The sequence below is a fragment of the Anas acuta genome, chromosome 12 (genome assembly GCF_963932015.1).
Source record: "Anas acuta chromosome 12, bAnaAcu1.1, whole genome shotgun sequence".
NCBI classification, from domain to species: Eukaryota; Metazoa; Chordata; class Aves; order Anseriformes; family Anatidae; genus Anas; species Anas acuta.
Genome location: NC_088990.1, coordinates 15,646,801 through 15,673,981, shown reverse-complemented (window position 1 = coordinate 15,673,981; position 27,181 = coordinate 15,646,801). Strand labels below are relative to the sequence as shown.

General features: G+C 41.3%; 1 protein-coding gene and 1 long non-coding RNA gene across 4 annotated transcripts in view; one reads left to right on the top strand and one right to left on the bottom strand.

Moving 5' to 3' along the window:
* ANXA2 (annexin A2) lies at window positions 1–26,016 on the bottom strand. 3 transcript variants are annotated; one of them, XM_068695960.1, is made up of 14 exons: window positions 25,802–26,016; window positions 21,580–21,639; window positions 18,003–18,102; window positions 11,993–12,087; window positions 11,195–11,251; window positions 8,733–8,846; window positions 6,984–7,074; window positions 5,924–6,003; window positions 5,516–5,575; window positions 4,811–4,904; window positions 3,899–3,994; window positions 3,115–3,173; window positions 2,359–2,481; window positions 1–382 (listed from the first exon to the last, which is right to left on the bottom strand). In XM_068695960.1, the coding sequence occupies exons 2-14, from the start codon at window positions 21,625–21,627 to the stop codon at window positions 323–325; spliced, it is 1,077 nt and encodes a 358-aa protein (XP_068552061.1). In that variant the 5' UTR covers window positions 21,628–21,639; window positions 25,802–26,016; the 3' UTR covers window positions 1–322. The 3 variants fall into 3 exon arrangements, with proteins under 3 accessions (XP_068552061.1, XP_068552062.1, XP_068552063.1); XM_068695961.1 differs by lacking the exon at window positions 11,195–11,251 and having other exon boundaries at window positions 25,802–26,004; XM_068695962.1 differs by lacking the exons at window positions 11,195–11,251; window positions 21,580–21,639; window positions 25,802–26,016 and having other exon boundaries at window positions 8,733–8,848; window positions 11,994–12,087.
* Window positions 16,055–27,181, top strand: part of LOC137863093 (uncharacterized) — a 508,128-nt gene continuing 497,001 nt past the window's right edge. The window contains exon 1 of the long non-coding RNA XR_011100687.1: window positions 16,055–16,503. This is a non-coding gene — a long non-coding RNA (uncharacterized lncRNA). The remainder of the gene's footprint in view (window positions 16,504–27,181) is intronic.

The following is a 27,181-nucleotide window of genomic DNA, read 5'->3' as shown; positions in this document are numbered from 1 at the left end:
TTAAAGTAAAACTTCCGTTTTATTTAAGTTTTATTAGAAACATGGCACAAAGAGGCGGTCTTTCAGAAGCACTTTCACCTCTTATCTCTGTAACATTAGTTAGTTTCTGTGGCTTTATGCTGTTAAGGACTTTGGCGGAACCAAGCAGAGCACTGCTGCTGAGAGAAGTGCAAACAGCACTTGGAAAGCATGCTATAACAGTGGTCTTGCAGATAGAAAGGCAAGTCAAGGTTAGCCAGGCAAGTCATTTTTCCTAGGGTTACAGTAATAGGAAGAGCAGAAAAAGCATGTCTCTTGATCTGGTTTTCTTCCATCACAGTTTTCAGTCCTCTCCACCACACAGGTTCAGCAGTGCCCTCTGGTAATCACCTTTTGTGTCTTGCTGTAAAGACAAAAAAAAAAAAAATGTATTAAGAAACAATTGCAAAATACGAAGGCATACACTTTATATTCTAAACATGTGGGACTGACTGTTTTACAGCTGAAGCCTTGCCAGCCTGGAGTAGACTATCAAAATTGGAGTTTTACTTAAATGTGAATGGGAATTATTTATCATTTCTGCAAAACATATGCAAGGTCAATGCAGGAAGTTTTGGTACAAAAAAAAGAGTAACACAACAAAGGAAAGCTGAACAACTTGATTCTGTTCCTTTTCACTAATCACCACAAAAATTTATACATTAAATTCACAATTTTGAAAACTTACTTATAGTTTCAAATTGACATTTTTAGGAAAATATTTGGGCTTAAGGTTTTGATTGCAACTACATCTAAACAAGGAAGAACGTATCTTGCTGATGCAAAGGTGGATATAGGAACAGTTTTAAACAGCTGCACAAGCTCTTTACCTATACCCCAAATTAAATAAAATCTATCACTTCATATTTCCTCTACCCAATCACACAAAGGGACAAAAAATCTGGCTAAAAAGCCTACTCCTTGGGCACTGGAATGAAAGATAACAATTCAGATGATCTATGTTCATTCAGCAATCCTTGTAGTGGGTTTACATGGCAAGGTTTTGGTAGCAGGGGGGGCAAATGGGTGGTTTCTGTGAGAAGGATCTAGAAGCTGCCCCATGTTTGGGAAGGGCCCCATTGTTTTCCAGAGCTGAGCCAATAAGCGATGTTGTTTTGCGCCTCTGTGAGAGCATATTTAAAGACAGGGAAAAAAACGCTGCGCCGCACAGCAGCTGGGAGAGTGAAGGGAGTGAGGAACGGCCTTGCAGGCGCCAAGGTCAGCACAGAAGGAGGGGGAGAGGTGCTCCAGGCGCTGGAGCAGAAGTCCCCTGCGGCCTGTGGTGAGGACCATGGTGAAGCAGGATGTCTCCCTGCAGCCCGTGGAGTACCACGGTGGAGCAGAGTTCCACGCTGCAGCCCGTGGAGGAGACCACGGTGGAGCAGGTGGCCCTGCACCGATGGAGGCTGCCGCCTGTGGAAGACCCCTGCCGGAGCAGATTCCGGACCTGTAGCCCGTGGAGAGGAGCCCATGCAGAAGCAGGTGACCTGGCAGGAGCTGCTGCCCATGGAGGAGCCAGGTTGGAGCAGTTTTCTCCTGAGGGATGGACCCCGTGGTACGGACCCATATCTGGAGCAGTTCTGGAAGAGCTGCTGCCTGTGGGAAGCCCACGCCGGATCAGTTCATCAAGGACTGCATCCTGTGGGTGGGACCCCACAGCACAAGGGACGAGAGTGACCGAGAAGGAGCGGCAGAGAAGAAGCGCTGTAGACTGACCATAACCCCCATTCCCCCGTTCCCCTGCACTGCTCAGGGGGAGGATGTGGAAGAGGGTGGATGGGGGGGAAGGTGCTTTTGGTTTCCTTCCTTTGTTTCTCACTTCTCTCGCTTGTTAGTAATAGGCAATACATCTTACTATCTCCTTATGCCGAGTCTGTTTTGCCCCTTACAATAATTACTGTATGATTTTCTCGTCCTTATCTCAACCTTTGAGCCCTTTTCACATATTTTCTCCCCATTCCTCTTTGAGGAGGGGGAGTGAGAGAGCGGCTGTGGTGGAGCTCGGCTGCCCACTCAAGCAGAACCACGACAATCCTAGAGCAATTTTTTGTTTTCTTTTAGTCTGAGATAGAGATAGGTGAACAGAATTTTCTTTTATAATACATCAACTCATTGGACTAAACCCACACATAACAGTCAATTGGCTGCCAGGAACTGCACCAGCAGTAGACTTGAAAGTTTAAGGTGGGTTTTTCTATTGGGCATTGATAACTGGTAATGACCTACTATTCTCACTGCAGCCTCTAAGGACTTCCCATGAATTCTAATGGTAGAATTAGCCCAAAGAAGAGCACCATGAATGTCCACACAATTAATATAAACAGAAAGCTAAAAACTTACCTGGATGAAATAATAGAGGGATTTTCCATATTTCCTCTTGAATTCACTCTTAATTTTCAGCATGTCAACCTCACAGCGTGAGACCATAATCCTGATCAGGACCTTGTCACGGGTTCCCTTGCCCTACAAGCACATTCACATTTAGAACTTTAAGAGATGAAATGCATGAAAGGATGCTGTAACTGATAGAAAAACAATGAACTACAGGTAACTGAGATGCATCAGTAAAAGATCCAATGAATTACACCTTCTAACTAAAGTCATTAGTGTGATCCAGGAATTTGAGCATGAACATATCCTTCTCATCAGCAGTGTTTGACCAACACCCACAGACACCCATCTAGCTACCTAGACTGCAATCTGCAGTTCCAGTTCACCAGGAGGTCTTCTTCCCGGTATTGTCTAACAGCTGTCACCAGGCGTTTCTCTTCCATCCCTTTTCTCAAGGAAACGTTTTGAGGCAAATTTAGTTATCTGATTTGGCATTTCAATAAATAATTTTTCTACTATCAGCTCTTGTTTACCTGCAAAAACAGTCAACTAATCTAAAGAAAATCATTATTACATGACCCCCCCGGACTTCCCCACACCAGATACATATAGCTATTAAAGAATGCTTTTGAACAGTATTAAGTCTTGGTTCATTCATCCACATGCCAGTTAGACATCATATGAATAAAACTATCTAACAAACAAAAATTTGGTGAAACAATGGCTAGAAGATAATGAGTAGTAAGAATGAACAGTCTTCCCTACCTTCATGGAATCATACAGTCTGTCCGCAAAATACAGCTGCTTGTTCTGAATGCATTGGACTGAAGAGAGAAAGACGATGAATAGGTACACATCCTGCCCATTCATGGAAGAACAGAACACAGAATCTTGGAGTCTTTTTAAAGATGTGCTAAGTACTCAAAATAAGGTTTCTACCAACGGTTTCTCCAGAAGGGGATCTGGAGTAATCATTTTTAGCTGAGGTTGCTTACAAGTTGTTTGGCTATCCCTTCCTTTTTGTTTTGCAGTTTCCTTAAACAATTTGTTTCTCTCAGTTTGAAATGACTTCTCTTCTTAAAAAATATCCCATGAAACCTGGCAATGTCATTTTCATCACATACCACAATAGCAGCCACGCAGTATCCTCCACATCCTATCTTCCCTCACACACACACACTGCTCTATCTCCAGCCTATGTCCATGTTGAATGCTTAATATGCCCAGCTAGAATTCCAACCTTTTGTGTTCGGGGGAAATAAACATTAACTTCTGTGACACTGAGCCTTAAACTAACAATAGATCACAAAACGTGCCTTTTCATTTTCATTTGGCAATTAAGATATATATTTTGCAGAGGGCAAAAATCTGCTACTTCTCAATACTTGTAATGTCCTTAAATATGCAAATGGACCTAATAGTGCCAGCCTTTCTAGTTTCTTTCTCCTCCAGAGATACAGAAGAACCTGGGCCCTATTCTCATCCCATTATGCTGCAAGTGCACCAAAAAAGATACTATCTAAAGGTAGACCACTTCAGAGTAACTCACCAAGATTAAGGAAGGCATTCTCCAGATCTCCCTTAACCTCCTTCTTGATGCTCTCCAACATATCATATGGACTGTAGCTCTTGTACCGCTCAAACACTATTACAAGAAAGAAAGCAGATGAAATCAAAGTCAAACCAAGAGGTGTAAAAGCAACCACCCAAACCAAAAATGCAGACAGAGCAATGCAGAGACATGGTTTAAAAAATGATTTAAAAAAATATCTTGGACAGATATTTTCTTTAAAAAAATATCTGTTTTTTCTTTAAAAAGAAAAAATTGTCTATTTTTTCTTTAAAAAAATATCTGTCCAAGTCCCTCTGAGAACTCTCTCTTAACTACAGCCAGTTTGCCAGCTGATAATGAAGTTCCCATGCTATTATCTTTTTGTTTTCCTTGAACACCTCCACAATCCTCTAGAATACCATCTTAGTCCTGTCACTAGTATTTTTAGAAACAACAGTGATTTAGCTCCTGAAAATGTTCAAATGGCTTTCCCATGTGCTTACAGAAGCTGCTTGATGGCCTTCAATGTCAAATTTGTATGTGTGATATAGCTAACCTACCCTGGGACAGAATGAAAAGTTGAAGGACCTCTTCAAGGTTTCACGCAACCCATTTTCTAGATTTGTAACATTTTCATTCTCCATGTATATGGCATACCACTGGGCAATTGTTGCAAAAAAAATAGTAAAAAAAAAAAAAAAAAAAAAAAGTAAAAAAGAGCTCTACATTCAAATTTTGAGATTAACATATCCACAGATAATTAAAAAAAACTGTAACAATATGTATATGAGTAAGATTTCCTTGTTTTATTACTTTTCACACTCATCTCCATCACCTTTGGGACAAAATAGTTACTACTTTGCTCTAACTTGCTCTTATAGGGAAAAAAATCCATCTTTTGAACAGTACCTTTTTGCAGGTGTGGAACACTCCTTTCAGTCATAATGTTGATCCATTTGGGCACATCAGTTCCCTTCCGCTTCACACCAGCATCATAGAGTTCCTGAGTTTAGAATGAAAAGCAAAATCGTGAGTTACACAAAAAAACATCTCAAATATATACAATTACTAGAAAAACAGCACTACTGGAACTGTATCCGTGGGAGAAATACAAAAGGACACATGGCTGGGCAGATCACTAAGGACAAAATATATAGATGTAACCCAAAACCAAGACTAAAACTAAGCAGAGGTAAATAGAAAGCAATTACTCTAATTAGCTCTGTTTACCTCAGCAGAACTCCTTTTGGTAACTTACAGGTGTAATCAACAAACATTACACAGCCGCTAAGTTCAATAATCCCTCTCTCTAAATCTTTTGCAATTTTTTGGTTGCCAGTCTTTGCAAGATGCTCCCTTTTGTTACAAGATCTCATTTTCTATGTGCCTAAAAGAAATACCAGAGTTTCTCTACAGGTAAGTAGCCCATGAAAATTGTCATCAAGATTGCAAGTAACAAATACCTTGGGAGCATGCAAACATTGCTAAGCAATACCATCTGAAATATACACACCTGTCTTCATAAATGCTTCCAATTCTCACAGAAATTGTACTCTGAATATCTCCATAAGTTTGACTAACTTGAGACATTTCATGGTTCTTACCAGCACTTACCCTAGCATCTTGGTCAATCAGTTCATAGTCGATCACAGAAGTATCTTCACATCTTTTGCCCTTCAAATGAGAATAGCAGGGTTTAGAAGACATTTAATAGATTACAAGCAACTTACTATATGCATTTTTTTTTCTCTTTTGTTTTATTAATCAGCGTTTGCTAAATGAGTAAACTTATGCTTCACTTTATGAATGAAGCTATGCTTTGCTTATGAAGCGGCTATAAACACTGTGTTCCTGTCAAAATACACCATCCTTCAACATTTGAATTACTTTTATTTATTTTCAAAAGACTGAAAATACAAGGAAATTTAATATTGAATCAGAAATCCTATTGTTTTTCTGGCAATCACCAGTCAATTACCAATGGGCAGGCACATTAGGAAAAGCGGAAAGGCAAAGACCCACCTTGGCCAGGGCAACCATCAGCTTGCGGAAGTCACCAGATGTGTCTGATATAATATCCTTTTCCAGTTCTGTCTTGTACACTAGAAAACAAAAAATTCTTTTTCAATTAAAGGTATCCTACAAATACCTCATTACTAGAACAGTACCTGATGACTGTTTTATGCACAGCAACATACAGCTACCATCTAAATCATACATGGAAAGCAAGGAAAACGCATGCTTCCATACAAAAGAAAAAAAACACTGCTATCAGCTAGTTTCTGGAGTTCCCATGTCAACAAAGCCTACCTCCTGATGTGGAAAGATAAAAGGAGAGCCTGAGGATATTAAAAGGAAGGGAATTTTGCTTTAAGCTGAATTTACTACTACACCGATCTTAGTTATCAATGACTGCTTGTTTGCCAGCCATAGCATTTAGACCTTCACCACTCATGGACTTACAATTAGACAACTACAATTACAAGTTTAATGCAGAAGACAAAAGCTGTTATGATAGAAAAAAGGAATGTTGCATGTGATTCCAGTATGATGTCACAACATCTTTGTGGTTTTCCAAATGCTACAAGATCACATTCTCTCTCCTGTTGTATAGCAATTTCATTTACAGTAGCAACATTCTGTCTGCTGTTACATAGTTTTTTCAATATATGTCATTAAGACTACATTGTTTTTGCTTGTCCTTTTTGATTCTACCAGTGTCTTAGTGGAATTGCTTGACAACAGTTAAGCATTAGCACAGAGCAATTTTTTCTATTTCAATCTATTTCTGGTGAAGCTCAGTCTTGAAGCTCAAGGAAACAAACAGATACTGGACATCTGTACTACAAATTGCAATGAACACAAACAGAATGACCAATTTTATGAAGTTTTACTTCATGTCTTTTCTGGCAGATCTAACAAAAAACTTCTAAGTATGCTTTAGGGGATTTCTTATACCCAAACACCAGAGAATCAAAGCAGACATCGTATAAGAAATTCAGTGAAATCAATACAAAAGGGTTACTATCCAAGTAGCTTCATGTTCAAACATAATGCATTGAAACTTTCAAAATGAACTTACTTTCTCTGTAGACTCTATTAATTTCACTAAGCTCCTGATTTGTCCGTGAGCAGATGATTTCAATGAGAGTGTCTTCATCAGTTCCCAGGCCCTGGAACACATATGTAGTTCAGTTAGTTGCTAGACATGCTTGAACAGACATGCTTGAAAAACAGACATGCTTGAACAGTTTCAAAATATTTTACAGATATTTCATTATCCTCTCTCCTTTCTCCCACTCTTAACAGTTGCACAACCATTCAAGGATATTTTTGGTAACTGTATAGATATTTCTAATGGGCCACAGACACCCCAGATGGAACATTTCTATTTGCCAAATATTAGTTTTCCCTAATAGCTTTGAGATCTTGTTGCAAGTATTCTCTCTGGGCAATGTGCATTTTTCACAAGTGTCTGTAACTCTCAGCGACCTCACCACCACCACCGCAACTGCTGGAAGTCAATTTATAGCAGCCTACGGGTGGTTCTTTGTATCGACAGCACAGGATGAAACTCTGATTCTTAGCATGCAAATGGGCAGCAACCAATTTGTTCTTCCCTACCTCCCTCCAGACACCTCACAAACTATGAAAGCAAAGTTAAGAAAATAATCAAATCGATCTTAAGCTCAAGCAAACTCAGAAGAGTAGACTGAGTGCTTGGGAGATGGGAATGTCCAACTTAATAAGAGAATATAATACTTCGTACCTATAGTGACTCTAAGTTAATGGTTTGGTATTCAGGTGGTAAATGCAGCAGAAATGCTGCAAGTATATGGTTATCCTAAACATAATATGGCATAAGTTACACACACACACATTAGATTTACAGCAAATTCTGGATAGCCTGGGTTTAAACCAGAAGAGGGCAGCATATGATTGCTCAAAGAATGGATTTGGCCCCCCATTAAAGGGTTACCATATCAGTACTGGCATTTTTTTTTTCTACTTGCTTTTCATAGTCTGGACAAATTAGTAAATCATCTGTCTTGTTCTGAGTTTCAGCATATAAATTGTAATACTTGTGTGGGGTTTTTTACATGTTAAAAAAAATAACCACACGAAGAATTTTTGGAATTTAAGGGATGATTATAAATACAAGCTTCCAAACTTTAGTTTGCTTAGAAAGGTGAAAGCCGTGGCATGAGCACCTCTCAAAGTCTTGTTTCAGTGGCTGGCAGAGCAGATACTTCTCAACTAGTGACCTATTCCATGCTTACGTGTGACTGTAGGGGACTGAGTTCAGTGAGTTACTGTTGCTCCAAGAATGCTTTGATGCCCCCTCCTCCTTATGTTCTACACAGATGCAGGCCTGGTACACGATGTTCTTTCAAAATCAGTGATATGACCCAGTAACTGCAAACTACTTTCTCAGCCTATAAATGCATGCAGAGGATTTAATAGCTCCAGCTAGCAGCTGCTCTCTTATCTTTTTTTTTTTGTACTAGGAACCTGTACATTGTTTTAAAGAACAGTCATGAGAGCAGCAACTAGTCAGAGCAGCCTATCAGTTACACCTGACCTGATTCAATTTTTCCTAAAAAGAGGATTTAATTAACCCTATAAATCACATGAAAAAAATCACAGAACTTCTTTAATTTCCCACTGAGATTTTGGATGCCTTGCAGATGGATGCTTAAACTGTAGGACTAAACTAAAATAATAAAATAAAACAAAAAAATTGATGTATTTGAAAACTGCCCTTGAATACAAATTCATTCCTGACATAGTGACATCAGACTAACAGACTGAAATTACAAATCTCATTTACCTTCATGGCAGCTTTCAGTTCAGATGCATCATACTGTGATGGTGTCTTCAGCAAGCCCAAGATCACTGCCTCTAAATGACCTGACAGAGCAGACTTGAGTGCTGCTGAAAGTTCCTGTAAAGAAAAAGGAGACAGGATGGAAGGACAAAATTAAAGCTCACTTCTGATCTCCAGTGAATTTAGCCTGCAGTGCTTTAAATCACCAAGCCTGCAACAGTGTTTATTAAACAATCGACAAGGAAACAGAACATAAAGAGCTTTTGTTTTGTGAAAGCCTAAAAATGAAGTTAGGGCAAATAGAAATTTTCTCATCCTTTGACTATACAGAGAAATTCACTGGTGGCTGGCAAAGTGCTGGGAAGCATGATGCAAAGACATCCAAGTGACTCTGAACAACTCATCTCTGGTCTTGAAGCACAGACACTTTGTTAGATCTAATAAGCACTGACAGATCTGAGTGTGGCTCCCTACTGTCAGGGTTTCTCCATCATACGTTCAGTTTTCCCTGTAGCACCATATTATTTGTGTTTTTCCTATTATCACAACCCTACATTAGCTGACACATTGGAAAACTGACTGCAGTTATTCCATTGTAAAGGCCCAGTTCCCAAACAGCCAGCTGAAGAGAAAAAGAATGATCCTTAAGGGAAGAAAAAATACCCTGATCTTCAAGAAAACTATCAGAATTGTGTATCCAAAGTCTATTGTTAATCACCGGTCAGTCCTAGACGAAGAAACACGTATATTCACTTCACAGGATGCATGCGGGTCTGCATTAAAGTCAGTGACAGTTCCTCTTTTATGGAATTCAGATGTTACTTAAATAATGTTAGGATCAGCTTCATTGCAGTGCAGTTCCGAAGTTCAAATCCCTGGAATGAAGTCTGGAGTCCACACAGGTCAGTACCTTCCCTAAGCTGAAGGTAAGTACACAGCACTCAGAGGAGAGTTGTTGCTTATCAATTGCTGCTTTCTACAGTAACAATTTGTGAGATTGAGAGGCAGGGAAGAAAAGAAGAAAGATAAAAGTAGCCTCAGCAAAACTGTAAATAAGTTTGTACCAGAGAAATAAACAGCCAAGGCATTTATTTCCAAAGTCACCAATTTAATCCAGGATGCTAATATATGCTAATACTTTATGCATTTACTGCATGGATTGGCCACAACGTTGAGTCTTGGGCATCTAGCTGCTTTAGTCCAACAGATATTTTAGTACACTAATTGACTGCATACAAGATTTCACTATTTGTGTGGAAACAGGTTCTTCAGACAACAGCTGAAACAGAAAACAACCAAATACCTCTAAAATGAATTTTAACAATGACATGAATCACAATTAAACAAGTAAAGGCTTTGCAATCTTTGCACTTTCACATGAAGGCTGAAGGAAATACAAATCAATAGAATATGAGTTACCAAACTAACTGTAACAAAACACCCCAAACTGAATCAAGAACATGCCCTCATATGAGCAGGCTCCTAGAAAGATAAGAGTGTCTCCCCACACGTAGTAAAGCGGGGGCTCCACTCTGCCACCCTCAGCCACAGCTGAGTGTGCTCCAGGAGAGAAGCACATAGGAGGCAACAGACAGGTAACTGCTTTCTTTGTTATTTGTAAATTGATGATTTTACTCAGTGTTCCAAATGAGCATGTGGCTATTAGCAGATCCTTTCAAACTTAGAGATCATTGTTGGCAGTTAGGATTGACCAGAAACACGTGAAGCTTTGGAGAGACACGCATGCAGAACCCCCAGCAGTCACCAGTAGTTCCACTAATGCTTGTGATGGGGAAGGATTTCATAGATCAAACCATCCCTCAAGATTACCAGTAGTTCCCACTAAACATAGCTCAACTCATAGGAATGAAAATGGGGCTAGATCTGCAACTTTTTATTTATTATAATAATCTATTGAGAAATCCTGCAACACACAAAATGAGCAGCCTAGCACAATGTATTGCCAAACAAATCCATGAGATACTTTCCCTGGAACATATACCTGCATCACTGAACAAGATACGTCTTTTTGTATTCCATTTTCTCCTCTCTTACCATTCACTTGTTTATTTCACTGAGTGGTCTCTACTGAAGATTTCTGTTATTTCTATAGCTGTTTATCCTTTGGCACTTTTTGTACTTGATAAATTCAGTTTGCTTTTGGGTTGCAGCAAGGAAAAAAAGTAAAGGAAGAGATAAAAACACTTACATGAAAGAAGCTGCATATTTTCTTGGCTGTGCATTTTTGTGGTCATGCAAAACATTTAACAGAGCTTAGAGTGATACACTTGACTACTAGGGTCCAGTTTATATGGAAGATTTTCCCACTACCCACAGGAAGTGACTGCCAAGGTGCAGACGTGCACACATGCATGTGTCCAACCTATGTGTGTTTCCGCACATATGTGCCTATATCAGCCATGCATAACAGCTGGTGAATTTACAAAACTAAACTTCAAATTTACATGTGGTTTTGGATGAGCATTCTGGCTTGTAGGACTACCATTTGGGGTCTGGCAAACCTGAAAGAGATACATTCATCATAATTCCACCTCTACACAAGTTTCTTCTTTTATGTGGGCATAAAACTTAAATTATAAGCCTTTCAACTTCAAAAGTCAAGAGAACATCTCCTGACTTCCAGACAGAAGGACTCATTATGCAGACTGCTGCTTATTATTTTAGATTTCTCTCCATCAATAGATCAGTGCATACAATACTTCTGACAGGACAGTACCTAGTTCAGCTCATTACATCACTTTGTTCCACATCTGCAGCACTTGTAGAACAACTGACTGCAGTTTTTTCTCATTTAAACTACACTTGTGAACAGAAATGGAATGTTTTCTTTATGCTGAGTTGTCTTAACAATATATGTACCTCCCCTAAGACCATTGCTTTTCACCTTTTCCTTCTAATTGAGACACTTGCTGTCGATGGCTTTTCACTATTGTTGAACACATTTCAGCATGGAATCTTGATGGCTGGATGGCTGATATGTTACCCATCATGATTTCTGTAAGTGCTAGGAAATCACCATCTCCAAAAGGTTTCAGTCCCAGTTGTACGTATTTGACCTGTTTGGAATACTCCCAGTCCTAAACTGTAACATATGAGCACAGTATGTGCATCTTCCACTGAAAAAATTAACCGAACAGTATTTATCTCCAGCTTATTCCAAGTTAACTGCAAGATGTACAAGGCCTGAAAATCTAATAACTATCCATAAAATTAATAATTAGCATTTCTGCAAGTTCTGCTACCTTTTTTGTTCTCCTCTGATAGGCAAAAGCAATATCCTGCCTCTGTTCATTGCTGCGGTTTGTCAGGATGTTGATGATGGTGACCTCATCCACACCTAAAAAGACATAAGACAACAAGTTAAGGAAATTCTTTTTACTCTCCCTTTGTATTAGTATGTTCCCTGACACTCAAAACACAGCATATGCGCTGTCTGGAGCAAACTTCAGTTGCTCTTATTAATTGGTATATGTAATGCCCTGGCACTGGAGACAGACCAGATTTTCAATGCAATGCAGATCTTTGTGTGCACAGGCAAGTAAACACATCAACAAAGTCTAGTCCATGACCTGTTTTGCTGCTTCTGTTTTCTGCTTTACTTGTGTTCACTCAGTACTCTGCAAAGCAAGTTGCTCAGGAACACAGGCTTTAAAACTGGAACAAATTTAAACTTAAACATTTGAGTTCAGTGTTTTCAATTAAGGCTTCTTAATAAAACAGTTATATTTTCTAATTCACCCCCTAGTCATTTAACTAACACTCCAAACATAAAAATGGGGAAAATAAAAATAAAACAGTATCCTCTGTGTTCTCCCAGCTGTAGTAGTTTGTATAGTCGTTGGTTGTGGGTTTTTTTGTTTGTTTTTTCCACACTGGAGGGAACATTGTATGTTTTGTTTGTTTGGTTTTTAATCACAACTAGAAGATTTGCACTGAGCTTTAATAAAGCTAGCTAGAGATTTGTGTGTTCAAAATCCCAACCTCTATTTTAGTAGCTGAACAATGCATCAATAAAGGTTTAGCTTTAAATGAATTTAAGTGAAGATTTCCAAATCCATGCACTGACGTTCAACTACAAGCTTAGAAAAGGAAAAAAGTATTTCTAAGTATTGTACATCTAAGACTAATACAGTGCATGTTCTGCAACAGAAAGATGATTTGTGTATAGTTTTTTAAATAGTGAATTGCATGGTAGGCTTTAAGCAAATATGAGGTTCTAAACTAGACATCAGATCACGCCCAAAGGGACTCAGTTCTCTACATTTACTACAACAAACATTACAAATAGCTTCTTTCACATTTGTGCACACATTAGTGTAAGTGATGATTTTTTTTTTGATAGAAACCAGACAGTACAGAATGCATCAGCAGCTAGGAGCAGATCCTGGATCCCTGCCAGAACCCATTTACATTTATATTCCCTAATACCAAAAGCAACCTCACAGCAGCTTGAGACAACTGCAATAGATATTATATAATAAATCATAGTCAATGTTGCAAAAAAAATTTGTAGTTCCTAGTTAGAGAATCTGAAACAAGTCTGAAAGATTCAGCTTCCTGTCTCCCTCTTGCCCACATTCTTCATGTGGAAGTACTGTACTTGATAGCCCCATGTCCTTAGCTCATATCGAGGCAGACCTACATCCGTGCTCTTATTCACATAAGCTTGGCCTGCAAATACCAAAAAGCCCTGGAAAGCATTATACCTCTTAGTTAGAAATTCTGGTCTGAGAACATGCTGACTGCACACTTCAGCCATAATCTACAGCTAGAACATTTTAAAGTGTTTCCATTTTAGCAAATTCTCCCAGTCCAGAAATGGCCACACACGCACACAGCTTTTCAGCCTTTACAGGGCTTAGGCATAGAAAAATCTCTTAAGCGTTTTAATAAATTCTAAATTTAAACAATTCAAAACTGATAAATGACATTTGGAAGTTTTATGACAATTGTGATAGCTTAGAAGCCCACAAATGACTGCATCCAAATTTCTTATTCAAATGCTTTGTGGATGAAAATATGCGCCAACTCATTGCTCTGGCATTTATGGACTGCACACTTGGGAATGGTACTGCCTGGACAGGATGCTGACTCACATCTGCTGAGGTGGGGTGGAGCATTTCAGCTGCTCATTTTTCTCTGCTGCTCACTAAAGTCTCTCAAAGTTTCAGGATAGATTTCATCAGTATATTTTTATCAATGGGTAACAAAGTTGCTCAGGTTTTTTTTTTTGTTTTTTTTGTTTTAAATACAGAAGGTTCCTTGCAGATGGAAATATACTTGCTAAAGCACCAGCATTGTTCTGAATAAAAAAGAGGATGTGAACAGTCTCCTAATTTTCTTGGAGGAGGTGAGAACAGAGCAAACATTCTTATTTTGCCAGAGCTGGCATATGTTTCTTCAACTCACTTAGTTGAAGTCTGTTCTCTTCAATTTCACTTTCAAATGCACGATGGACAGAACACCAGAAGCTATCAGCCCTAACAGCATGGAAGTATGACAGAGATCATCAACCTGCATCCATCAATTAAGCGGGATTGTAGCTGGCTCCCGTTATTAGTGGGAGATGTATGCAATTAGCCCTTGCAAGACCTCAAAACCATCAAAGATCTTGTACCAACACAGTCCTATAACCATTTGACTGAGCTCACGACCATGACTTGTCTTATTTTCCTTTGATAAAACCCCAAACCCATTAGAGTTAAAGGGAAAAACTCAGATAAAATAGGACTAATTTGAGCTTTGGCTTTTTGCTTAGTAACATTGCACCAAACCCAAACTATGTTGTAATGTTTCTTTACTGATACTATTAATATTCTAAATATGCAACTGATACAGTTTGGTGAATTTTGGGCACTGTGCCCCCTCACCAGCATGCCAGCACAATTCCTCTAAACTTTTACTTCAAAACAAGAAAAACTAAAAGGTATGGGCATGTTGAACACACCACATAAAAAAGTGAATTCGATTTTACACAACACTTATACTATGGTTTACACCTCATTACTGTTTTAATGATTTCTGGACATATATATACACTTTATATATATATATACACACATATATATATACATATATATATATATATATAAAATTATATGTCACAAACACTTTCCTACAATAAAACATTCATATGATGTTTTATATGTTGTATGAATGTAATAAAACATTCATACAATAAAACATTTCCTACAAAAAAAAAAAATCATGTTTGAATTCTGCCAGTCAGGGAATCAAAAGATATACCACAGACCTCAACAAAAGGGTGTGGTTTGAGTTGCAAGTACTGAACTATTCACATACTAGCCTGACAATTATTTAAACTATTTGAGATACATAAAGTCATAATTCTGGGGAGTACTTTGGAAACAAGAAAGAGACTTTAGCAGTCTTCTTTCCTACAAAGAATGAAAAGGAAATCTAGCATATGCTCTACTGGTATTTCTTTTATTTAAGCTCATATACCTGCACTAATCTATACAACATGAAGGGCATAATGGAGTGTTATACAGATATTAAATGGTTTCTTGTCCTATGCAGCAAAACAACACTTAAAAAGAAAATACTAAGGTACTAGATGAACTCTACAGAAAACCTCAATACTGTAAAAGTGAAAATAGCATAGCAATGGCATTTACTACAAATGCAACAAGACAGAACTGTAACAATTCACTGGCATTATGCAAACTCTAGCTCAAACTATTGCTAACTGCTACCAGTTTTTCTATACGCTAGAGCCATATTTGCACATCTCCCTTTCTAGGCTGTTGGATACACAGAACAACCCTCCGCTAAACTCAACTCCAGTGAAAGCCCAGCAAAAGGCTGAGCAATGTATTTGTGCAGCACAGTTTTTGCAGATAGCATCTAAGTCCCAATAAACACGCCACAGTATTTCTCACAGATCCCGCAACAGATAAATAGGTGGCTAACCTCTGAAGAATTAATCTGAAGAGTGCGAATGAATGTTGGAGTACTGAGATATTACACAGAACAGAACAGTCAGACATTCTAACCCAGGTTTTTGTCCTGAGGCAAATAGATCTGTTGTTTAGCCAGCAAGGCTAAGTTTTACCCATGTAACACACAACCATCAAAACAGAGGTGACACTGATACAGGGAGTTTGCATTGCTGGGAAACAACTAGATATTTAAATGGTAGCTTCTCAAAACTGGCTCCCCCCATCACAAATACTGTACTTGTATATTGTTTATGTAAGAATGCGTAAGATATATCCAAACAATTCTCTGCCAGGCAGAGAAGGACCTGGGAGTGATGGTGGACAGTCGGCTGAATATGAGCCAGCAGTGTGCTCAGGTGGCCAAGAAGGCCAACGGCATCCTGGCTTGTATCAGAAACACTGTGGCCAGCAGGGCTAGGGAGGTGATCGTCCCCCTGTACTCGGCTCTGGTGAGGCCGCACCTCGAGTACTGTGTTCAGTTTTGGGCCCCTCGCTACAAGAAGGACATGGAGGTGCTTGAGCGGGTCCAGAGAAGGGCGACGAAGCTGGTGAGGAGCCTGGAGAACAAGTCCTACGAGGAGCGGCTGAGGGAGCTGGGCTTGTTCAGCCTGGAGAAAAGGAGGCTCAGGGGCGACCTTATTGCTCTCTACAGATACCTTAAAGGAGGCTGTAGTGAGGTGGGGGTTGGCCTGTTCTCCCACGTGCCTGGTGACAGGACGAGAGGGAATGGGCTTAAGTTGCACCAGGGGAGGTTTAGGTTGGATGTTAGGAAGAACTTCTTTACTGAAAGGGTTGTGAGACACTGGAACAGGCTGCCCAGGGAGGTGGTGGAGTCACCATCCCTGGAGGTCTTTAAAAGACGTTTAGATGTAGAGCTTAGGGATATGGTTTAGTGGGGACTGTTAGCGTTAGGTTAGAGGTTGGACTCGATGATCTTGAGGTCTCTTCCAACCTAGAAATTCTGTGATTCTGTAATTTTACCCCGAGATAAGACTATACACCATATAAATTCTGTAGTGTCGCTACAAAAGATACAACTTGAAACACTGCTCCAAGGATTGTAAAAATATGTATTTCATATACATATTAAATCTAAACAAAACTCTACATACATGCAAAGCATCTTCTGCCAAACATTTACTTTTTTTAAAATTAAACTTTTTAAAAAACAGTCCATAAAATCATTTAAAATCAGAACTGAATGTACTTTAACCAGCATACAACAGATTTCTCCTGTTAAATTAAGAAATCTTGTGAAAGGGAGCCTCATGCTTGTTAGAGACGGGTAGTATTTTATGTTTTATAGCAAGCCAAATATGTGCTTTGCTGGCACTGATGGAAGACTCAGCATTTATTTCTGATGAGAAATTGTTTGGTTTTTAAATTTCTCCTTCTTCTGAAGTGTGGGCAAAACACTTACCAGTTCTAGCTAGGCCCAGGTGTTGCCTCTTAGGCCCCGAGAAAGTCTGGAAAGCCTGGCACGCACCCTTCCTTTGTTTTAGAGCAGGACAAGGATCAAGGATCACCACCACAGGAATACCAACATAGTATTACTCAGGAGTTGCAGCCCACACTCTCTGTACTCCTGCTTGTTTCAGTACACCAGGCTTTTCCATGGGGCTGCATCTCCTCTGCTTCATCATGGTCTCCCCACCAGCCAGCAGAAGTGGTGGATCCTGACACTGATAAAAGGATGTGTAAGTCTGCCTGGGAGCCTGGTTCAGAGAAGTAGTTGACTGACATACTGCCTCACTCATCGAATATTGCGACATCATTTCAGAAACTAGACTCTATTGTTTCTAGGACATTGACCCCTACAAGATACACAAGCATTTAGTTCAAAATCGAACTAAAATGGAGAACTAAAATGGAGAGCTGAAAGGAAGCAATGTCCAATCCAATAGAAATCTGCAATTCAGACCTTGGTCCCAAATCATTGCCATGGAAGCTGACACTTGATTCTCAGTGGCAGAAAAGTAGTAGAATTTCAAATGTTGGTAAGCCAAAAGAAAAGAAGTGGGTGCTTTCAGCAATAACCCAAACAACTCCTGGGTACAACCTTTTAAAACGTGTTTTAAAGCATACATTTACATATCTCAAAATCTAACTGTTAAGATTTCATCACTGAGGTCTGAAAAATCCCAACCCTAAAACAGGTATCCAGATTATGGACATTAAAGTGTCAGAATGCTGGTTGTGTGATGCTTTACCTTTTGTTTGGTTGCCTGTTTTTTGTATGTAAGCATTCTAACTTACATGAAGGATCAAATCCACAGCCCATGGTCCTCACCTTTGGTCTTGATGGCTGCTTCCAGGGCTGCAGCATCCCGGTCAGCATCAAAGTTTGAGTATGCTTTAACTGTGGCATATGCACTTGGAGGGAGAGAATGCTGGCGGGGAGGGGGAGAATAGGAAAAAAAAGAAAAGTTAATACAAGCTGTTCTCACTGCAGTTAATAAAACATGCACCTCCTTTAGTTAGCTGTTATTTAGCCAAATGTTTAAATACAACAACTACCTCGGGCTATTTATGAAGACTGAGTTCTGCTAAGAGCCACCAAACTCTGTTCTCCAGATGTGACTTTTCCAGAAACCCATTCAGACATGTTTACCATGCACAAATAGATACTACTGTAGCAAAAATCTAACACATTCAAAGTTTATTTGCTAATCCTAGATTTTCTAAAATCTAGAGCATTCTGGCTAGATTTGAAGAAAATTGACTACATAAAGGTAATTCAAATAAGTTTTAAGCAACTGTTGTGAAAGCTTGAAGTATTTTAGATTTGAAGCCAACATGTTACTTGTGATTTCAAGCTACAATGAAAAAAATAAGTAGAGTGAGATAGAGCGTGAAACTTGTTCTGACTTGCTGATTGTTCATCCTCTATCTCATGGACATTAAACACAACACCAAATATATCTTTTTGAACCTGTACTTCCAGAAAGCACAAGTTACTTGCTGTCTCCTTTTCAAAGTCTGTGCCTGCAGATGCTTGGCTTAACCAGCACAAGGCCAACAAAACTAAACGACACTTCAGATTACCTCTGCTAAGAATGCACTTGTTTGCTGAGTATCTACAACTGGAACATTTTAGAAGTTACCAGATTTTATCAGCTGTTTATGATTGCCCTCTCCAGAGGACTGTAGCTTCAAACAGGAGGTCAAGAGAATAGCAACTGAGCTCTTCTCAGCTGCTTCAATGCAAGTAACATATTAACTCATATCACCTCCCATGGGCAGGTTAAACTAAACCACAGATTTTCATATAAATAGCCGAGAAATATGCATAAATCCCATTCTGGTGAGCCACATTTAGGGAGCTAAAACTCTGGCAGAGATGCATAGTGACTAATATCTGAAATGACCATAGCTGTTCCCTAAGTGAATGAGTGACTAAGCTTTTTTGGTAAGGATCCCTGGAAACATTTGCTTCAGTCCCTAACTGTAACAGAAATCAGGGTTCATAAACAGGACTAAGATATCTTAATGTGCCTTGAAGATCTTTTTACAGACAAGTTTTTAAAAGGACAAATTTTAATTAAGAAATTCTAAGTTTAAAAAAAAAAACACACACAACAAAACTACATTTGATGCTGTCCTGTAGAGGTCATGCTGTCCTGAACAGATTCCTCTGGCTGTAGCCACTGTACCTTCCTGAAAACATCTGTGTTACTCTGCAGAGATGGGAGTCCATAAAGCACTGATAAACCGAACCATTCTTGCTGGTCTCTTCCCATCAGCTCAACCTAGCGATCTGGCTGCAACTGACTGCAGTCTGGCTCGCAGCCACACCACAAAGCACAGCCTTTCCTGTTAGCAGATTGAATTGCTAACTAAAACAGTAAATGGAGATGAGCAATGCAGTCTCAAAGAAATCAGTGTGCCTGAAAGATTCCTAATGCACCATTCAAAGACCCAGAAAGCGCCATGCAGATATATATCCAGGAAAGACAGAAAACTGCCAGCTACTCCACCAGTAAATGGACCGTCTCCAAAATCAGCATCCACAAAGACGTTTTACTCTCTGAGGCGATGTTTATTGACTCTTTGGTACCTCAATGAAGTATGCCAAAGGTCTTATCAGGCTGATTATTCTGACTATGAAAAACAGCCATTCCAGACAATAAGGTCTCATATTACTCTGGTACCAGAGTACAGCTAGTGTATGCTTTCAGACAGAAGAGTTTTTCCAACAGACTTTGCATTCAGTTTAGTACAAAATTTTCCAGGATGTGACAGTAAAAGTTCAGCCTACTGTGTAAATGCACCAGCAGTTTGGGTCAGACTAAAGCAGGGGAAGATCGTTTTTTCCCCCACACACCTAGTCTGTTTCAGACATCCTACAAATGGTTTACTTCCTCCAAGCTGGAGGAATTAAACCATACTGGGAAGAACAAAACAGCAATGAGAGGTTATACATCACTAACGGGAAAGCTCAAAAGGTTTCTTCCAAAAATTTCTTCCAAAAACCATGAATCTTTCAAGATACCTACAGTTCGGTATCTGCCTTAAAAAAAAAAAAATAAAAAATAGTCATGTTTGAAAAATGAGTTGGCCTGACGTCACCCTGCAAGTGATCTATACAGTCATGACTAAAATATAAGCTTCCGTTTTCCAGTGTAAAGAGGATATGATAAAGCATATCAGGAAGATCTCTGACAATCTTTCAATTCTCTCTTGTGGAGAGACGCAGAAATGGCAAGCACAGATTAACTTCACCTCAACTCCCTCTTTCCTTACAGGAAAGAGAAGGCAGTCTGAAGGAGTCTGAAGCAAGCAGGCCAGTTAGTAAAGGCAGTTTTTTGGTCTTGAAACACATCAGTTGCTATAACAATGATGCAGAATGCACAAGTCCCCTCTTGCAGAAGACAGGGTTCAGCTGTGCCTATTCTATACTACAAAAATTAAAAACTATTCTGAGAAAAATGGATGGCTGAAATACTGTGTTTAACATTAGCTAATTTGCTGATTCATTATTTAGGGGAATGGAACTGGGCAAATCATTTATGTGAACTGGCTACTCAACTCTGGCTTCCAACTTAAGACCTACAGAACAAACAGGTTCCCTAGAATTTCTTCAGCTCTGTGGCAGGCAGGATTTATGATGAAAATGCTGGCATGCAATGGTACTCGAATTTGACTTTTGAAATTACTCACATAAGACTAGGTTGTTCAAATACTATTACAAAAGAAATTCCCCATTGAAATTAAGATGGACAAGAAATCTGAAGAACTGATTGCTTTCGCTATACAAAATCAGCTCTGTTACTTACAGTGCACTAACTAGTTACTTTCAACAGCTCTTTGACTGAGATCATACAGTCTAACTTATTTCACAAGTACCAAAAATCAGCAAAAAGTTTGCTTGTATCATGCTCAGGTCTGCAGTTATTGGTCATAAAATTTAAATGTATAGTAAGTTTATGAGCAACATGATGAAATGATGCATACATGGGATTCACTTCCTCTTCAGTACCAATCACAGAACCACAAATTCATGGCACAATATCCTGACAGTACACTGGTAACCCTACCATCTAATGTTGCAATACAAGAAATCAAACAAAGAGTGTGATTTTCCAGCATTTTGATTAAACTGCACATGAACATTGCTCATGCTGCTGGCCAGTTGGACAAGCTGTCCTTAGTCACCTCATACAACTGTCTTATGATTTACAGTAGCCTCGTGGCTGAAAACAGACCACTACAGACCAGATTTTAGTCAAAATAAGTCTAAGTAGAAGAGATGCGTGGAATCCTGTGAACCGTACAGCTCAGCAAAACTGCTGTAAGAATTCTGTAAAAGAAAAAAGACACGGCATTTAAGTAAAACAAACTTTTCTGGTTTGAATAATAATACTTACATCTCCTTCAAGGCTGAGCTTGCTTAAAATTTCATGGACAGTAGACATCGTGAAAGAATGCTGGAGGGAGAGAAAAAACAGAACAAGCAGACTTAAGTATATTTACAGTTAGAGCAGCACGTTACACAGACCTGCACACTGCAGCACTGAAACTGACACAATCCAATGCAATCCAACTAATCCCAAGCAAGAATGATGATTTAAGAGTTTCCAAACCACACTACTGTAAGTAATGCAACAGTGAAAGGTCTTCACTTTATAGTACAACAAAAATTTTTCTTTACTTCTTATAAAACAATTTCTGCTGCTTAGGAACTGGATAATCTCTACCTTACAAAAAAGATGAACTGAACCTACAACTCAGTGCAAGGAAAATTGTGGAGAAGGAGTATAGCCTGGTTCAGCTCAAATCCAAACATCAGCAACAAGCAACAGCATTTAAATCAGATGCTAAATTCCTCAGGTGCTCAAAAAATACACTGAAACTATTTATATCTATGCAAACATTTTACAAAATCATAACGTCGTTTAATCTTTAATCCTGGACACAGGCCTCAATGCCTCTAATACCATATGGTATTGCAGTGACTTCCCAGTAATAAGAGCCTCAGGGCAAGGCTACAAATGCCCATTAGTAATGTGATTGTCAGATACCAGCTAACAAATACTACTCTAAAATGTTAGCTTGAATAATAGCCTATGAGGTAAGGTAATCAATATCATTGCTCCACTGCCAGAAACTGTCCAACATCTTGCTACGACATGTAAAGAAAAACAGAAAAAAAAAAACAGCCCTGAGACAGAGACATTGCAAAAACAAACAGTGATTTGATGTATGTATGTTACAACGCCCTGCTTATTTTCAGCTCTGCTTTCTGGGCAGGGACGTTTGCCAGGGCTGTATTGCTGTTTTACTGGAAGGGTCTCTCAACTAAGGAAGTTTGTTGTTTTTTTTTTTTTTTTTCTTCCCCACAGATTATACACCAGAGGCAATATTTAAGTGGCTTGATGGAGTCCCAAAAAACAGCTTGCAAATTCTTCTGCTGAAAGGAAGGATATTGCCATTCACATTTCCTTCCAGTCACTCAGGTTGCACCTGCAGCAAACATTATTTTGTCCACTGAAATCAAAGCTTGCTTCTTAGGAGCTCTACAGTCAAGCTGTAGAGACAGCATTATCAAACAGGGAAAAGAACTGGCTTGACAAGAGGTAAGAGAGAAAGTTCAGTAACACCTTAAGATCAGTGACGTTAAACTAACTGATAACTGGACCTGGAATCAAAATTGCATTATTCTCAGCCTCACTGGGAGCTATTCCCTTCACTTCAATGTTGTAACCAGTTCCCAGTCCACCGCCCAGGTAGTATGCCCTCTGAGCCAACTCCTAGGTGTGCCCTTTCCAGAGGTTTTCAGAACTTGTTGTCATTGACTGAAATTACTCGTGACTCTTTATGATGTTGGGGCTTCCTCAGGCAAACACCCCAGGCAAACCAAACTACCCTCCAGTCAATGATCAGATCTGGAATCAAGACCTCAGAATTTAGCAATAAGTTACAAATAGTTTCTAAATAGCAGAGATCTGGGTGAAACTTTAAAGCAAGTATTCATGCTTTGTTTTAACACCTAGAAATGCTCCCCCCTCTAGTTCTTTTAAAAGAAAAAAGCACTGAAATCTTTACTTTTAGAAATAAAATGCAGAAACACAACTACATGGCTTTCGTAGCGGAAATGCAGTAATTGCATGTTTCCTCACTTAAAATACAGCAAGAAAACCTTCCATCTTCTGAAGCAACCTAGGTATGTGAATAACAAATGTAACTCTATTTCAGGGGAAATTAAGATTCCAGGGAGGAAAAAAAGGGCAGAGAATGAAAAGCACAGTCACACATTGACTTATTTGAGAATAAATCTTTTTCAGAGCAAAAATCCAACCCAGCTTTTTAAAGATAGGCAGCAGAAGTCATAGTGAGCTGTTGGCACTATTACATATACCCTTTAGAGGTGGATGACATATTCCAGAGTTATGAAATTCTTCATGTTTATTTCAATAAAATGAAGTGCCTAACAATGAGACCTTTGTACTCAGACAGTGTTACAACCCACAGATAAGCAATGGAAGTCCTGTAGTCTTCCTTGCCGCAAAGAACCAGAAAACACCAGTAAAAACTGAAGCAAAGCAACTGCAGTATAATCTTTCACAAAGCTTTTCGCAAGACTCCTATTTCTAAATCAATTAAAAACCACATTGAATCAGGCTTGTTGGAACAAAACACTTGAACGGCATCCAGGAACAGAACTAACACGCCCTCACGTAGGGCTGGGGCTGGAAGGTTCATGTCATCAGCACACAACAATGCTATAGCAACCGCCCGTCCGTCAGCAGCATGTTGGCAACAGAAAAAATGGGAGTTTTTGCAAGAAACTTTGCAGAGGAAGATCTTTGCTCAGAACAAATGCATCTCTTGTCACACCCTGCTCTGCAAGGCCATCACATTTGAGAACAGACTGAGTGTTTTTCAGATGGACTGATTCTATCCAATGTATATTTGAGAAGTTCTGGTTGGGTTTGAGCATGTAAATAGAAAATGTATGCACCAACTTGTTCTTCCTTATGCTGGGAAGAATCCATTTCCCACCCTCCTAATGTAAACAGATACTTCAATAACTTCAGGCAAGTTTCTATAGCCAGTTTGATTCATAAGTTTGCACTACATAACCTGAATCAAATTGTTATTCTACTAAAAGCGATGAACAACTATTTGACCCCAATCTGCATTCACCACCACCAGTGATTAGTGGCATCCAAACCTATAATTGTATTGGGTCTAGTCTGTATTCCGCATCCCCTCAGGAAAGCCCCATACCTTGAATCCCAGAGGCAGCCCAGGTATGTGATGTTAGGGGAAAACTAAACAAACATAAACCCACGCAGGATCCATGGAAAAAAGTGCCAGGTATGCACAAACAACTACATTGCTCAATAAGCAGAGTTAGCATTTTAAGAATTTAATCTACCCCTGCAGACAGAGCCTGAGCAAAGGGTGTTCCCATCCACATGAGCCAAGGAAGCGGCATCCCCGGAATGAGAGAATGGAAACCACCTCCCTCGGAGCACATTTGTGTCAGGTCTCCAAACCAGGGTGAGGCCTGGCAACGGAGATGAGGGAGAGTGGGGAAGAGGAAGAGCTGCAGTGACTGATGTATGCAATGGAAGCCACTGGGTGCTTATTTCATTTACAGCGCGTTTTGTGCTAACTGCCAGCACAAATCTGTCAGGCTCACTCTCTCTCCAAACCACGCTGCAGGACTTAGCAGGACGTTTGAAGTTACTACTTGAAGAAAAAAAATAGCTTTAAACAAAAGGCTCTTCAAAACTGTTAAACCACGCAGCCACAAACCACTCTAGAACCGTTCTCTTCCACAGGCACTAACAACCCAGGAGATGCCCCGTTCCAGGAGGACACTGAACATACAGGAACGAGGCTCTTGCTCTCTCTGAACTCAACTTACCTCACCTCAGAGATTTTACAGGAAAAAAAAAAAAACTAGGAGGAAAAAAATAAGAAGTATTAAAACCGTTACGCATAAGAACACGACCAGCTCCTGCCTAACTACCTTGGAAAATAAAAATAAAAAAAATAATAAAAAGTCTCCCTTTTCCTCCCGTTAGAGCAGCCAGCAGCGCCCCTGTGCCCCGCCGCGCCCCAGCCCCGAGCGGTTCCGCACAGCGCTGGCAGCGGCAGCGCCACGCCCGGGCCGGGCCGCCAGGAGCCGCAGGGGGCCCGGGCCCCCCCCGCCCCTCCGCTCCCACCCCGCCGGGACGAGCGCGCTGCTCCCGGGGAAACAGAGCGGGGAGCCGAGGGTGCCGCGGCGGTGCTCGGGCTGAGCCGCGCCGTGCCGGGACAGGCGGGTGACGCCCCGGGGTGCCCCGTGGTGCCCGCCCGTTCCTCTGCCCCGGGCGCCGCCGCCACGCCCGGCCCCGCTGCGGGGCACACGGAGCGCCCCTGGAGCCGCCGCTGCGAGGGGAAGCCGAGAAATGGCAACAGGCGGCAGTGGCCGGGGGAGGAGGGGGAGGAGGAGGAGGTGAAGAGGAGAGCGGCGGCCGACCCCCGCCCCACTCCCTCGGTGGCAGCGGCTGCCCCGACCCCCGCTCGCCCCCCCCGGCCCCGCCGCCCGCCCCCGCGCCGCTGCTGGGGGCCGGGGGTTGCCCGGGGGGCCCTCACCTGGCCGGGGCGGGCAGGGCGGCTCTGGCGGCGGCTCTGGCGGCGGCTGGGGCCGGCGGCGGCCCGGGCGGGGTTTTGTAGGGCCGGGCGGGCCCTCCCCGCCCCGAGCCCCCCCGGCGCGGCGCTGACTCACCCGGCCGCGCCCGCCGCCCGCCCCGGGGAAGGGGCGAGGGACGGGGTGGGCGACGGCAGGGCAGGGCCGGGCCGGTCTCCGTCCCGGTATCCGTGCCCCGCTATCTGTGTCCCTGTATCTGTGCCCCGCGCCGCCCGAGGGCGCGGAGGAGCCGCCTGGAGCCGCGCCCCGGGGGCAGGGGCGCAGCCCGGGGGGGCTGAGCGGAGCGGGCCCCGCGGGCTGGGACAACACGGGGAAGGGAGGAGAGAAGGGGGCAGCCCCTGGCCCGGCACCGCCCGCCCTACGGGGGTCCCCCCGCGGCTCGGCCACGTCAGCCCCGGGGGGTGCCAGCCCGGGCCCCGCTGCCAGCGGGCGCTGCCCGGGGCGAGCCCGGCTCCCCGGCGGGCCCTGACTCATCGGCACAGCCCGACTGATCGCCGCTGGCACAAGGCAGGAGCCGTGTGGCACCGGCCATAAACGCCAGGAGCTCTCTGCTCCAGGGCTCAGCCATACGTGCTGGGTGAACTCAGGCACACCACACCCAACCAAGGAAAAAAAAAAAAAAAGGAAAAAAAAACTTCTCGCGAAAAATGACTGATCAAAGCCCAGAGGTGACGCGGTCACAAAGAACAACGTAGAGTAAAAGGAAATTCTCAAATAAAACCTTCACGGGAGCACTTAAGATTGGATTCACCACGATACGTGGACAATGCACTGGTAATCAAACCCAAAAGCTTTGGAGAGAAGTAAGCTCTCCCCCTTCCCAATACATGGGGTTAGCCTTGTATTTTACAGGTTTGGTTTTTATTGAATCCCCTGTAGGTGACCACCTCAAGGCAGTTACTCCGACAGTATGTTGTCAGAGAGCGAATGTGAGAGCTATTTGCCTCCACTATAAAGCTGGGCTTTAGGCTCGGCCAAGTACCAAACACAGCGGCGACGAAAGCAGGCAAGCACTACAGAGACAGAAGAACATGGGCTGCGAGACCAGGTAACTGCTGGGACTGAACCAGATCAGAGATTCAAAAAGGAAGTATTACTAGACTGAACATCAGGTAGAAGCAAGAGTGGATGGATTAACCAGTCATTGCAGAATGTAAAAATTACGTTAATAGCCTTTTCCTATAGCTATCCCCTACACGTCTATTTTATTCAGAAAAAGAGTTATTATAGCATAGCATTTTGTAAAACAAAGAACATCATTGCCAACATCGCATTAGTTTCACACGTTAGTTTTCTTTTTGGCAAGGCCACTCTATTAATGAATC

Bases quoted from the DNA above. Each gene is read 5' to 3' on its own strand.
- ANXA2 (XM_068695960.1), bottom strand. From the start codon at position 21,627: ATGTCTACTGTCCATGAAATTTTAAGCAAGCTCAGCCTTGAAGGAGAT. The intron at 8,847-11,194 runs GTAAATTTGAAG...TTTTCTTTACAG, and splicing joins ATGCTCATCCAAAACCACAT to GAACTTTCAGCAGCACTCAA. The intron at 7,075-8,732 runs GTAAATGAGATT...TATGTGTTCCAG, and splicing joins AACTGAAAGCTGCCATGAAG to GGCCTGGGAACTGATGAAGA.